Below are 15,511 nucleotides of genomic sequence, written 5' to 3' on the forward strand. Positions count from 1 at the left end.
TCAATATTGTAATTTCCTCAGATTCTTGCCCTGCAGTTAAAAAATATCATCAGCCAAAACACATTGAGCACTCTCCATATACTGGCACTCTAATTTTTTTTTTTTTTTAATTGAGTCTCACTCTGTTGCCCAGACAAGAGTGCAGTGGCACAATCTTGGCTCATTGCAACCTCCACCTCCTGGGTTCAAGTGGCACGATCTTGGCTCACTGTAACCTCCACCTTCTGGATTCAAGTGAGTCTCCTGCCTCAGCACCCTGAGTAGCTGGGATTACAGGCATGTGCCATCATACTCATCTAATCTTTTGTATTTTTAATAGAGATGGGGTTTCACCATGTTGGCCAGGCTGGTCTCGAACTCCTGGCCTCAGGTGATCCACCTGCCTCGGCCTTTCAAAGTGCTGGGATTACAGGCATGAGCCACCATGCACAGCCCACTTTTTGTGAATAACTTATTCTTACAAAATCAAATATACCTATGTCTATTTTCTGCAAACAGTAACAACAACCACCTTACTAATACACTAATAAAAATTGGTTTTAAAGGAAAAAAAAGTAAAATTCTTGCTGAGAAATCTTGCCAGAGAGCTGCTTCTACTGTAAGCTTTCAGGGTGAGGGGGGAATACAATGTTAGACCTCCGAATTAAAAGTTCCTGGAATAGGCATTCCAGGAAAGGGCACTCTGATCTCTTGAGACTTGGATTATGCAAAAGTACAGAGGCATCGTGGCTTATGTTTCCTACCTTGAAATTACATCCTTAGAGTCTTACAGAACAGGAGCTGACATTGGCCACATTTCAAATGGCTGAAGGCAGGGATTCCTACAGCAACTTTATAATGTGAGGGGGTTTTTTTGCTTGTTTGTTTTGCTTTTTAAGTATTCTCTGCCAACAACAAGGGTTTTCCAGGGACACCAAGAAGACTGGCTGAAAAGCAATAAAATAAATCAACCACAGGCCGGGCACAGTGGCTCACACCTGTAATCCCAGCACTTTGGGAGGCCAAGGCAGCCTGGCCAACATGGTGAAACCCAGTCTCTACTAAAAATGAAAACAAATTAGCCAGGTGTGGTGGCAGGCACCTGTAGTCCCAGCTACTCAGGAGGCTGGGGTAGGAGAATTGCTTGAACTCAGGATGGGGAGGTTGCAGTGAGCTGAGACTGTACTACTGCACTCTAGCCTGAGTGACACAGCAAGACTCAGTCACAAGAAAAAAAAAAAGAAAGTCAAATAAATCAACCACATATTTAAGTATTTTCATGCAATCAAACATAAATCCTGGCTGGGTGCAGTGGCTCACGCCTGTAATCCCAGCACTTTGGGAGGCCAAGGCAGGAGGATCACAAGGTCAAGGGATCGAGACCATCCTGGCCAACATGGTGAATCTCCGTCTCTACCAAAACACAAGAATTAGCTGGGTGTAGTGGTGCACACCTGTACTCCCAGCTACTTGGGAGGCTGAGGCAGGAGAATTGCTTGAACCCGGAAGATAGAGGTTGCAGTGAGCCAAGATTTCGCCACTGCACTCCAGCCCGGCGCCTGGCAACAGAACAAGACTCTGTGTCAATAAATAATAAATAAATAAATCCCTTTTTGATCATATCAACAACAAATACAAATATGGTAGCAAACCTCCCTCATGAGCATGTTAGGTATGAAGATCAGCTTTGATACGTAAGAATTTCGAGTTTCTTGAGGGCATGTCTTCTCTTTCTTCTGTGTGTGTGTGTATAGGTGGCTTAATTGTTTTTGCCATTTTTATATGGGTTCTCCTTAGAATAATAAATATTACCAGTCCACTGGAATTGACTCCACAGTCAGCAAAAGCCTCCAGATAAATCCTAGATTTCAAGGTCTTTGAAAGGAGAAAAATGTTATCTGCTGCTATGAGTGAGGTCAGGGTTGTTGCATTCATACTAAAATGAGGACTAGGCAGGGAATAAGAAAGACAAAGACTCCTATGCCTCTCATGGGGCATACATTATAGTGCTACACAGAACCCCAAGCAATTTAGGTAGTGAGCAAAGGTAAACAGAGGAAACAGGACATTTCAGGCAATATTTCAGGCCCCTAATGGACCCCTCTCTATATGGATTCTTCTTCAAGGTCCTTCTCTGACCTCTCTTCCTTCCCTCTGCTCTGCTGGTCTCCCTTCTCCCAGCCATTCCCACCCCGGAGAAGACCACATCCCTGATCCTCTCTCCCTCTTCTGACCTGCACAAGCCTCAGAACCCCTATTCACACTAAGAATTAAGTGAACGACCACAACTCCCAGAGTCCCTCCCCTCCCCCTCCTATCCCACAACCATGAAAGGATCACTGCACCAAAGGAGGGAAAAAGGAAGGAAAGAAACAGACATTTATTAAAGACATATCGTGTACCTAACACAAGTCTAGACATCGCTAATATACATCTTCTCAATTAATTCTCACAACTAACGTTAGAAGTAGATAGTTCTTTCCATTTTATAATAAGAAAACAGTTTGACAGATGTGAACTCCATTGGCCGAGGTCACAGGCACAAAATGACAGAGCTTCAACCTGTCTGACCTCATTACATTCTGCTGCTTCCAGGGATCAAGGCTAAAAACTAAATGGACTTCCAGCCTTTGATTTTTTCAGTTAACGCTCAAAGGCTGAAAAGGACTTGAGCCTCCTGAAGGCATTCCCACTCCCTGGCCCTTTGTCCCAAAGAAGTATTTTGTGGAAGATTTAATTCAGCACAAGAGGCAGTGGTCCACTTTCTGGTGCCTTGAACCAAAAGTCTCCAATTTTCCAGGCAGCACTCAGCCCTCCTGTTCCCTGTAAAGGATTCAAACTTCCCTGCCCAATGGCGCATGCTGATTCTGGCCCTCTCTGCTCCTCCCCTTCCTCAAGATAAAACTACCAAAATGCCCCTCTTGAAGCACCATCGTGAGCATGACACAAATTTGACACTTTCCAAGGTCCCTATTTCTTTTTCTTTTCTTTTTCTTTTTCTTTTTTTTTTTTTTTTTTTTGAGACAGAGCCTCACTCTGTTGCCCAGGGTGAAGTGCAGTGCTGCGATCTTGGCTCAGCACAACCTCCGGCTCCTAGATTCAAGCAATTCTCCTGCCTCAGCCTCCTGAGGAGCTGGGATTATGGGCATGCACCACCACGCCTGGCTAATTTTTGGATATCTAGGAGAGACAAGGTTTCACCGTGTTGGCCAGGCTGGTCTCGAACTCCTGACCGCAGGTGATCTGCCCACCTTGGCCTCCCAAAGTGTTGGGATTATAGGTTTGAGTCACCACAACCAGCTCCAAGGTCCCTATTTCTTTTTATTTTTTATTTTATTTTTTTATTGCATTTTAGGTTTTGGGCAAGGTCCCTATTTCTAAAACTCCTATCTAGAGTCTTAACCCCTTCCCTGTCTACGGCCACCCCACCCGCACATGAAATATCATCTTCCCTGACCATCAAAGCTCACGCTCCAAGTCCCCTCAAGCTAGTCTCCTGAGTGCTCTTCAGCCACCCCGCTTCCCACATGGGTATCTCCCCTCCTCTCTCTCTCTCCATCTAGCCAACCCGAATGACTCTTCGAGGATCCACCAAAGTCTTCATCCCTCCATCATCCCCCTGACATATCTTCCTCTCTCTCACCTGTCACCCACAAGTCTGCGCTGTCTTATATCCTGTTTTCTTCTGGCTGTGGGTTCACTGTGTTAACTTAATCCCCCGGCTGCTCTAAGGCAGGGGTCAACTTGGGCCTCTCTACTCTGTGCAGGTGACAAGTGAGCACCTTGACCACAGTGAGCCCACAGCTGGAAGAAAGCAGGATGTCAGATGGTGCAGACTTGTGGGTGACAGTTGAAAGAGAGGAAGAATTCTTTGGGGGGAATCACAGAAGGATGAAGCCATTAGTGGATCCTCGAACAGTCTTTCAGGTTGGCTTGATGGAGGGGGAGAGGAGGGGAGATACCCACGTGGGAAGCAGGGTGGCTGAAGAGCATTCTGGAGACTAGCTTGAGGGGACTAAGGGTGTGAGCTCTGATGGTCAGGGAATACCATGAAAGACCTCAGGAGGCTTCCAACGAGCCCTGCTGACCGAGCCCCTGTGATACTCACGGCAGTGTATTTTCTGCAGAGAGAGGTACTTCTCCAGGTTCCTTCTGAGCTTCATTTCATTTCCATACTTGCCCACGGTCCCATCATCAGACAGGATGAAGTGTGAGTGCATGCTGTTGAGTGTTGTGAGCTTGCTGAGGGGGTTACCCAGAGTCTGGTACAGGCACACCACCTGAGAGACAGCAAGGACAAGAGAGGGTCAGCGCTCTAGATCCTTCCCCAGGCTCACCTGCTCCAGAGGCCTATCTCTATGTGCTAAAAGAGCTCCTGTCTAGTTTAAAAAGTATCACTTGCAATTTAGAGCAGTGCTTCTCAAACTATCTGTGGTATCGCTTTTTTAAATTTCCCATGTTTTAATGAACCAATATGGGATCCTACTATGAATAACTGGTAGGCAGCTTGTGGTACATGAGATTCACAACACAAGTTTAACAATAATGAAACATACCCTGTTCAGTAAGATCAGCCTGCTTTCTTTGTGCTTGAATAACACAGCACGGTCACATTGCTGACAGTGGTTCTAAATATTTTTCCTTTTTTTTTCTTTTTGAGAGGGAGTCTTGCTCTGTCATCCAGGCTGGAGTGCAGTGGCACAATCTTAGCTCACTGCAACCTCCACCTCCTGGGTTCAAGAAATTCTCCTGTCACAGCCTCCCGAGTAGCTGGGATTACAGGCCCACACCTCCACACCTGCTAATTTTTGTATTTTCAGTAGAGAAGGAATTCAAGCAAGGCCTTCTATTTCATTTCTGTGCTTACCTTGCTTCAAACCACTAAAAAACCATTCAAAGACTGCCACCAGTACACAGACCACACCATTATTCAAAAATACTGTCTTTTAGTAGATTTATTTTAGAATAACATTTTGACACTGACTTTTCTCTAGTATTCCAAAGAGAACAGCTGGCCATGTGTGGTGGCTCATGCCCATAATCCCAGCACTTTGGGAGGCCAAGGCTGGCAGATCACTTGAGGTCAGGAGTTCAAGACCAGCCTGGCCAACATGGTAAAACCCTATCACTACTAAAAATACAAAAATTAGCCAGGCATGGTGGTGTGTGCTATAGTCACAGCTACTTAGGAGGCTGAAGCACAAGAATCACTTGAACCTGGGAGGCAGAGGTTGCAGTGAACCTATATCTTGCCATTGCACGCCAGTCTGCGTGACATGGCGAGACTCTGTCTCAAGAAAACACACACACATACACACACACACACACAGAACAGCCAACCAGCCAAAAAGCATTTCATTCATTATAAAACATCAAAATCTTTATTACATTACATTAATGGACACTTTCTTAAGCTGTTCCACTTCGTATTTGCTTTTAGAGGCAAGAGTACAGTATTTAGAATAAGAAAGCCCAAGTTTCAGTGGAGACCCTTCCTATACAACTGCAACCAAGTGATTGGTGAGAAAATGTTTCTCTATGTGGAATATTTAAGTATTTTGAGTGTTAAGTACATAGAGCTTGTAAGCTAATAAAGAAAGGACATTATAAATAAATGTCAGCACGTTGGAACTCTTGAAATAATGAATCTATGCAATGACTCATAACATTATAAAAAGAGAGACCAACATATATTACAAGGGAAAGACATATCTCCTCTTACGGCATAAACTTACACAGAAAACCTAAATCTGATCATACCTCTCGATCAGACTACCAACTTACAAGAAGCAAAGAAACATGCTAAACCCTATTACAAAAGATTAAATCTGGAAAATCCAAGCTGTAACAAACTCTTCAGAACAAATGACCCAGTTTCCTCAACAAGTAAATTACACACACATAAAAAAACGAGATGGAGGTAAAATCCCTAGATTAAAAGTGGCCAAAACAAAACAAAACAAAAAAAAAACCAGGTCAAGAGGTATATGAACCTATCACAATGTATGACACTTTTTTAGATAATGAAATCAAAACATTAAACAATGAAGACTCAAGAAATCATGGTTTTGAATAAAAACATTATGAGGCAATGAAAAATTTGACTAGACTGGACAGTCAGTGTTAGGAATTCCTGGTAATTTTTTAGATATAATAATGTCATTATATGTTTTTCATTGGCCATGTATTTTAGAAAAAACTATCGAAATATTTATAGATGAAATGATTTGATGTCTCAAATTTGCTTCAAAATAATGGAGGGGGTTGGCTGAATGGACAAGGGAAGAGAGGAAACAAAATTGACTATGAGCTGCTAACTGTTGAATCTGGAGATAGGTACGTAGGAAAGAGTTCATTTTTCTAATTTTTCTGCTGCCTAATATGTTTGACGTTTTCCAAACTAAAAGTTAAAACAGGCTGGGTGTGGTGGCTCACGCCTGTAATCCTAGCACTTTGGGAAGCTGTGGCAGATCATCCGAGGCCAGGAGTTTGAGACCAGCCTACCCAACATGGTGAAACCCCATCTCTACTAAAAGTACAAAAATTGGCCAGGCATGGTGGTAGCTACCTGTAATCCCAGCTAGTAGGGAGGCTGAGGCAGGAGAATTACTTGAACCTAGGAGACTGAGGTTGCAGTGAGCAGAGATTGTGCCACTGCACTCCAGCCTAGGCAACAGAGCCAGAATCTGTCTCAGAAAGAAAAAAGTCAAAACAACCCATAAGCTTTGGGAGGCCAAGGTGGGCAGATCATGAGGTCAAGGGATCGAGACCATCCTGGCCAACATCGTGAAACCCCTTCTCTACTAAAAATATAAAAGTTAGCCGGGCGTTTGGCACACGCCTGTAGTCCCAGCTACTTGGGAGGCTGAGGCGGAAGAATCGCTTGAACCCAGGAGGCAGAGGTTGCAATGAGTTGAGACTGTGCCACTGTGCTCCAGCCTGGAAACAGAGCAAGACTCCGTCTCAAAAAAAAAAAACCATAAGCATGTCTGTATTAATCAGCATGGAGAAATAACTATGGCAAATAGGTACGCTAAAAAAAAAGCAGATTTATAGCAGTGAGTTCTGTTGTTACTTTTTAAATATACACTTTTTTACTGTACATATACACACATACATAGCTGTACATATACACACATACATAGAAAATATTCTGAAATGATCCACACGGAAATATTAACAGTAGTCATCTTTCTTCTTTAGAACATTTTCTTATGTCTGATATTTTACTGAAAACTTAGCCTTACAAACAGACTGAGACAAGTCCAGTCCCTTTAAAAGAATACATAGGATCAACCAATACATAAGAAGCAATGAAGCAGAGTAATACAAGGTAAGAGATGAGAACTAAGAGGGTCGAATTAAGAATGTCCCTTGTTTCACTCTGGGCAAACCACTGCACCAACCTTGGCTACTACTTTAAGTGAGACAGGAGCCATTGAAGGCTTTTGCACAGAGAAATAGCGTGATCTGATTTGTATATTTTAAAAGAATCATTCTGGCTACTATGTTGAGACTAGGCTGTTAGGAGACAAAGGTAAGAATAAAGATGGCTATTGCAGTCACTCAGGCGACAGATAATGGTGGCTTGGATTCACTCAGTAACTGTAGGGGTAGTGAGAAGAAATCAGATTCTAGATATATTTTTAAAGTGAAACTGATGGATCAAGTTTGAGTGTGAGACAAAGAGATCATTCCAGGATTGGTCCAAGACTTTTGGCTTGAGCAACTCCAAGAGTGGGATTGTCATCTTCTAAGACAGGGTGAGGGAAGCAGCAGAAAGTCAGGAGTTAGTTTTGAAGCTACCACATCTGTAATGTTCATTCATTAGACTCCAGGTACAATGTTAAGCTGGCAATTTGCACACATGTTCATTTTCTTTTGTTGTGAAAGGACTGTCTACTTACATCTTTTCCAATAAGGTCTCTCTGGTTCTCAATGACACCCCAAGGAGGGATTCCAACTGTCCAGATTTTTCTCAAGGAATGAGAGGAATGGGATTTCAAGGCATCCCCAACATGCTTGGACACTCCTATGAACAACCAGTTTAGAAGTCAAACTTGAATTCATAAATTGTGCAAAACAAAGAGACTGCCGGAAAGAGACAAATAAATGGGCAACCATATGTGAAGGGCTATTCTTAGGGAAAGTTGCTGGCACAGTGGAATTAGTTTCTGATACCTTGGCTTCCTCTATTCTTTCTGGACACCTCTTCCTCTCATCACTACCTCTCTCTACCTTAACAATGTTCCTCTCTCTTTGGGCAATTTCTGCCTACAACCTCAATTCTGATCCTACTCTTGCCTAACCAAAATGCTATATACTGTCCTTCCTCAGCAAGCCCAGTGCTAATATTATGAATTTTTTCCCCCAATCTTACTAATATATACTCAGCAAAATATCCTGCAGATATGTCCCTTGCTTATTAAGGTAAACTAATTTAATAGCTCTATATGCACAAATATATCAAAGTTATCCTCCCAAAAAATATTTCAAAGCTAATACATTGAGGAGTAGTATGTTAATGTTTGCCCTTCTGGAATTAACACTAGTCATTATTACAGTAGCCAACACTTACTGGGACATAGTAAGATTTCAGTGTGGGCTACCTTTGTATGTAATTATACTTTAAGCTGGAACTTTTTAAAGTCCATTTTATAGGCAAAACTGTGGCATGGAGAGTTTAAATAAATTGTCCAAGGTTGCAGAGCTTTGGACAATTTATTTAGAGCTTGGATTTTGTAGAGATCAGATTCCAATTTAGCCAGTCTGACCTTTTTAAATAGACTGCACTTTTTAGAACAGTTTTAGGTTTACAGAAAAATTGAATGAAAAGCACAGCAATTTCCCTTGCCACTCCCTGGTCCTGCACAAACATTGCCTCCCCAACTATCAGCATCCCCCACGAGACTGGTAGATTTGTTAAAATTGATGACTCTGCATTATAAAGTCATGACTAATAGATTATCATTATTCTCCATAGTCCTCAGTTTACATTAGTGTTCACTCTTGGTGAAGTACATTCTATGAGTTTTGACAAACATACAATGATGTATATCCACCATGTTAGTATCACTGCCCTGAAAATATTCTGTGCTCTGCCTACTCATCCCTCTCTCCCCTCAGCTCCTGGCAACCACTAATCTTTCTACTGCCTCCATAGATTTACCTTTTTCAGAATGTCATATACTGTAGTTGGAGTTATACAGTAAGTAGCCTTTGAGATTGGCTTAATCTGACCTTTAAATCACAATGATGCATTGTAAGACTTATTCTTCCTATGTGTGTTACTGACCCTATCTGTGTCTTTAGCACAGAAAGAAAAAATAACCTGCATATTGCATGGATCTGATACTTACGAGCTAAATCACTTCCTTGTTCCTAGCATCTTCCCTTCCAATTCATTTTCTGACGCTCTCCCAAAACCATCTCTAGAATCTGTGATCTGGATCATGGGCACATGTCAATATCAAGTGTGGAGCCATCCACCCCAGTAGAGATTCTGATTCCATGGTTTGGCATGGTTTGTCAACATTATTGGTACTGTTATAAGCACCTTACACATGATCATAATACATATTGCTCTCTGTAAAACCCGATCTGATCATGTAATCCCCCTATTCATCCTGATGTTCAAATTCCTTTCAGGGCACCTTGCTACGTAGAGAATAAGACATCAGCATGGCACCCAATCTGGTTCCGGTCTCCTTTGCAGTCCCTGTTCCCTGCCACACGGCACACACTACAGCGAGGAGCTTTATCACTTCTTTCTACACATGCCTTCATCTCTATCTGTGTGTCTAACCCTGAGCTGCCACTCCTTAGTAATGCCACTTCCTACCTTTCCCACAAGACCAATGCCAAGTGCTATATCCTTCCCAAGACTTCCAAGGTACCCTCAGTTGAAACTGGAATTCATCTCCCTCTTCCTTGTATTCTCAAAACACTTCCTTTGAAACTCAACTATAACCCAGTCAGCATCAATTTCTTACTAGTTGCTTTTTGTCTGTCACAGCCCAACCCATCCCTAAATCCAGGGTCCTCCTCTTTCATCCCTAGCACCTACCCAAATGCTTGTCACACAGTGGTTTCTCAAGGCTTGCGGCATTCAATTTAAGCAAATGTCAAAGATTCATGCCAAATTATGTTCAACTATGGTTGAGAAGCCTGTCAAGAATAGACAGAAGCTCATAAGCAGAGCTCAAATTTAAATGTGCACAGGAATCTTCGGGGGATGTTGTTAAAATGCAGGTTCTGATTCTGCAGTTCTGGGGTAGGGCTGGAATAGGCACTTCCAGCAAGCTCTCAGTTGATGCTGATGCTGCTGGTCCAGGGACTAATCCCTAAGCAGCCAGGCCCTAGAGGAGCTGTGGTTGAATCAGGTCAGATTGATTGGTTTTTGTTGTCATCATTTTCATCGTCGTCGTCTTCTTCTTTTCTTCCTTCTTCATTCTTCTTCTTCCTCCTCCTCCTCTTTTTCCTCCTCCTCTTCCTCCTCCTCCTCCTTCTTCTAGATAGGGTCTTGCTTTGTCATCCAGGCTGTGTGCAGTGGCATGATCACAGCTCACTGCAGCCTCGACCTCTCAGGCTCAAGTAAGCCTCCCACCTCGGCCTCCCCATTAGCTGGGTCTACAGGTGCACACCACCATGTCCAGCTAATTTCCATATTTTTCTAGAGATAGGGTTTTGCCATGTTGCCCAGGCTGGTCTTGAACTCCTGAGCTAAGGTGATTCACCAGCCCTCAGCTTCCCAAAGGGCTGGGATTATAGGCATGAACCACTGCATCGGCCTGACTGTTGTTTAGTGAAGATCCAAGTATTTCTCATTTTCCATTTATTTTGTTCATATAAAGTATTTCAATCATCTTCACACTACTCTATTTGTGTTCCTTTAGGTTAGCTGACACGAACCTAAATGATCTTTTTAAGGCATTAAGTAAAACAAAGCATGACATTCAGTTAGTGATTCAAAGAAAAGCCCTGCCCAAGCCTGGCTTTTTAATGAATGATGTGAAACTTCCCTACCCACCCACTTTTCATACTGGAAATCAAATAAGAACCATACAATGGACTTAGAACTCTGCCAACTTCAGTTTCTTCCAAGAATGTGAAACAATCCTATAAAATATGCATGATAAACTACTGCGTTACCTATTCGTGACAGGTCAAGTCCCTTGGTTTTATTTTGCTTTGTTTTTTCAGTCATTCACTTCCTTCATTTCTTTTCAGCCAAAAGAAACTTTGTTATATCAGTACAAGGTGCTAAATGCTTAGGCAAATGTTCAGACCCTGGCCCCTAGTACATAATCAGAAGGAGAGCTAACACACTGACTCATCCTAACCTGTAAGGCAAAATATCAGCATTCTACAGGTGCTACAGGCAGTAAATGCTGGAGAAACTAAAAGACAAAAGTGAGTAGCTCTAGTTGAGATATTCAAAAGGCTGTCTCATGGGTGTGTTGGCATCTCGTGTAGATCTTAAAACATGGACAAAATTTGACAGGAGACACTGGTGAGGGCATACCAAATCAAAAGAGAGAAAAGTATAGAGAAGATAGAAAACCACAGGTGAGTAACAAATTGGTAAGAGACAAGAGTTTATGGAATCACTAGTTCTCAATCCTGGCTGACATGCTTCAGAAGCTCCGGACTGAAAGCCTCTAATTCATCTGGGGAAGAGTATGTACTTCTGTATTTTAAAAGCTCCCTAGGTTGTCCTTATGTGCAGAGAGTTCACAAACACCAAAGCAAAGAAATAAGGTCAGAGCCCACCATAGGCAGTTCTTGAATTTCAGATTTCAAGAGGTATAAAAGAGTCAATGATTGAGATGGTGAGTGTTTCGGCAATCATGTAGTTTAAAAAAAAAAAAAAAAGGGTCTACTCATGCCCAAAACAGGTAATGCGAGTTTTACCCACATCACTCATTTCCCAAGTCTGAGAAATTCATAATGATTACATGAGTTTAGCAGAGTCCAGGACCACACACACTATGCACTTGCATGGATTCGATGTCCCTTCTAGCCTTGCTATAGTTGGGAGCTCAGGAAAGACTATTTTCTTTTCCAGAGGTTTATCTGAAGTTATGTTAAAATAGTATATTCTGACAATGGTAAATGCGCATTCCAGGAAAAACCTGTGGTTCTTCTGGGTTTATTCTCTAGTCACTATGCTTTTCATCTTTCTTCCTCACGGCACCACATATCCTAGGAGCGCTGCAGAGCAGAGATCAGGTGGCACACTACATGATTCACAGTTAGAAAGAAGAAAGAAATAAGAGAAAGAGAAGAAAGAATGAAAGAACAGAAGAACAGAAGGAAGGAAGCAAGAAAGGAAGGAAGGAAGGGAGGGAGGGAGGGAGGCAGGGAGGGAGGGAGGGAGAGAGGGAGAGAGGGAGAGATGGCGGGTGAAAGGCAGGGAGGGAAGGAGGGAGGGAGAGAGCTTTACCTGTATTGATGCCTTCAGTTATTATCCATGCTCCTGTTGTCTCTGCAGCTTTAATCAAACCTTGGCTGAAAATCTCTTTAAGTTTAGAGGGCATCGTAAAGTTCTGGATGCCCCCATGTACCGAGATCACCAGCTTGGGCAGTTCCATTTTCCACTCTTTCAACATTAAATGTAACAGATGATCCAATTTTGTATCATAAGAAGTTCGAATATACTGCAAGAAAAGCACATATGGGTGAACAGAACATAGTAAAAAAGATATGCCAGGCACAGAAACAATGAGCACACAGCAGGGCAACTGAAATGGCCAAAATCTAAAAGGAAGTATGTGGGATCTCTTTAAAGTTCATCTTCATGTAATGGAAATATTTACTTTTAAAAGATTCCACACTCCTATTAAGTTCCTTCTGGGAATTACAAGTCACTGTAGGAAAGCTTCCTCTGGTTTTTAAGGCTGGCCCACCAATGCTCTCCAAAGAACCTAGGGTGAAACAGAAATACTTCAAACAGCAAGGTATGGTAGCTCACGCCTGTAATCCCAGCCCTTTGGGAGGCCAAGGTGGGCAGATCACCTTAGGTCAGGAGTTCAAGACCAGCCTGGACAACATGGTGAAACCCCATCTCTACTAAAAATACAAAAAATTAGCCAGGCATGGTGTCATATGCCCATAATGCCAGCTACCTGGGAGACTGAGGCAGGAGAACTGCCTGAGCCCAGGAGGCAGAGATTGCAGTGAGCTGAGATCATCCACTCCACTCACGCCACTGCACTACAGCCTGGGCGACAGAGCAGGACTCCATCTCACAAAAAAGAAATGCTTCAAACAATTGGCCAAAATCACTACGTCAGCAAACCTTTTCATCAGAAGCTATAACAATAGGTGAAATGGGATTTTGCATAAATGCTATGGCTTTCCATTTACTTAACCATTTCACATATTCATATAATTTAAATTAAGATTCAAGAGCATGGACATTTAATTTATTGCAAATTTTATCTTCTAATCATTCTCTGTATTAAAATTGCAAATTTTACCTTCTAACTATTATTCCTCTGAAAGCACTTTCATTCCAAAATAAATACTTTTCATAAAACAGTCATCTCCTTAATAGTCAATGTAAGCAAAATAAAAGATAAGGGAAATCAAAGCCAGCAGGTAGCCCCAGAATCATTTTTTATTTTACCTAAGATTGTACTGCATGGCTGGCTTGCTTTTTCCAGCAAATGCAGATTATTCAAATGATATTGAGATGAGTTCACCTCCCTCAAACCTATGCGAACCAACAGCACGAATAAGCCAGAGTTATAGAAAGAAGTAAGGACAATAAGAAACCATGAATTATGAAACAGAACAAGCACAGGCGAAGATCTCCATACATGCAAATAGGAATTATCACATGATCCTCCAGAACATGATAGCAATTTAAAACAATTTCCCATGGATCTTTGAAATTCTTTTTTTTTTTTTTTTTTTTTGAGATGGAGTCATGTCACCCAGGCTGGAGTGCAGTGCTGCAATCACAGCTCACTGCAACCTCTGTCTTCCAGGTTCAAGTGATTCTCTAGCCTCAGCCTCCAGAGTAGCTGGGATTACAGGCCCATGCCACCACACCCAGCTAAATTTTGTAGTTTTTAGTAGAGACAGGGTTTCGACATGTTGGCCAGGTTGGTCTCGAACTCCTGACCTCAGGTGATCCACCCACCTCAACCTCCCAGAGTGCTGGGATTACAGGTGTGAGCTAACACACTGGCCTGAACTTCTTGATACATAATTCCTTTATTCCATAATTAAAATATTAAAATTTCTGAATATCAGGAATAGTGCAGCTATTGAAAAATGTGAATAACATAGAAAGAATATAAGAATAATCATGGCAGAGCATGGTGGTTCACACCTGTAATCCCAGCACTTTGGGAGGCTACAGCAGGTAGATCACCTGAATTCAAGAGTTCAAGACCAGCCTGGCCAACATGGCGAAACCCATCTCTACTAAAAATACAAAAATTAGCTGAACGTGGTGGTGCATGCCTGTAGTCCCAGCTCGGGGAGGCTGAGGCACAAGAATTGCCTGAACTTGGGAGGCAGAAGTTGCAGTGAACTGAAATTGAGCCACTGCACTCCAGCCTGGGTGACAGAGTGAGACTCTCCTTCAACTGTAAGTCCTTTTGTCCTGTGAGATATTTCCCCTTGAGATTTCAGGAAAAACAACCTGAATAAACTAAATTATCTGCGTGGGTATTCTTTTCTCCAAAGGCCAGCTGAAGACTATGCTAAAGTTTAATGGAGAGTCTCTGCATCTATAATCATTCTTTCCTATCTATCGCCTTTGTAACTAACATCGTTAGGCAGATTCTTACTGGCAGAAATTCACTTCAAATCCTTCATGGAATGAGATGAGAGAGATAAACAACTGAGAAGGAATTCAGCAGAGAGAGAAATAAGCAGCTCTCCCAAGCTTCCCTGCAGCTCAGCATGAACCTGAAGTAAGAATCTGGACCTAAATATGAATATTTTCTTCTCTTCTTTGACATCAAATAAAATGCATTCGGGTAATCACTTTTTGTTTGTTTGTTTCTTTGTTTTGGCTCTAGTACTTGCCATAGATAGGTAGTTTATAACTGGAGCCTAATACTAAATATAAAACATATTAATTATCAGGATTACATGCCTGTAATCCCAGCACTTAGGGAGGCGGAGGCGGGTGGATTACCAGAGGTCAGGAGTTCAAAACTAGCCTGGCCAACATGATTAAACCCGTCTTTACTAAAAATACAAAAATTAGCTGGGCATGGTGGCAGGTGCCTATAGTCCAAGCTACTTGGGTGACTGAGGCAGGAGAATCGCTTGACCCCAGGAAGTGGAGAGGCTGAGGTTGCAGTCAGCTGACGTGCCACTGAACTCTAGCCTGGACAACACAGCAAGATTCCATCTCAAAATATTCCATCTCAAAAAAATAAAAAAAACCTTTGGGACTTTGGGAGGCCGAGGCAGGTGGATCACGAGGTCAAGAGATCGAGACCATCCTGGTCAACATGGTGAAACCCCGTCTCTACTAAAGCTACAAAAAATTAGCTGGGCATGGTGG

General features: G+C 42.4%; 1 protein-coding gene across 1 annotated transcript in view; it reads right to left on the minus strand.

Annotated features, from left to right (window-relative positions):
* Positions 1–15,511, minus strand: part of TRPM6 (transient receptor potential cation channel subfamily M member 6) — a 161,530-nt gene that overhangs the window by 100,961 nt on the left and 45,058 nt on the right. Inside the window, exons 5-7 of the mRNA XM_017543237.2 lie at positions 12,425–12,638; positions 7,887–8,011; positions 4,088–4,259 (exon numbers count right to left, since the gene is read on the minus strand). Coding sequence (XP_017398726.1) covers positions 4,088–4,259; positions 7,887–8,011; positions 12,425–12,638 — 511 coding nt within the window. The remainder of the gene's footprint in view (positions 1–4,087; positions 4,260–7,886; positions 8,012–12,424; positions 12,639–15,511) is intronic.

The sequence above is a fragment of the Cebus imitator genome, unplaced genomic scaffold (assembly GCF_001604975.1).
Source record: "Cebus imitator isolate Cc_AM_T3 unplaced genomic scaffold, Cebus_imitator-1.0 Scaffold150, whole genome shotgun sequence".
NCBI lineage: Eukaryota > Metazoa > Chordata > Mammalia > Primates > Cebidae > Cebus > Cebus imitator.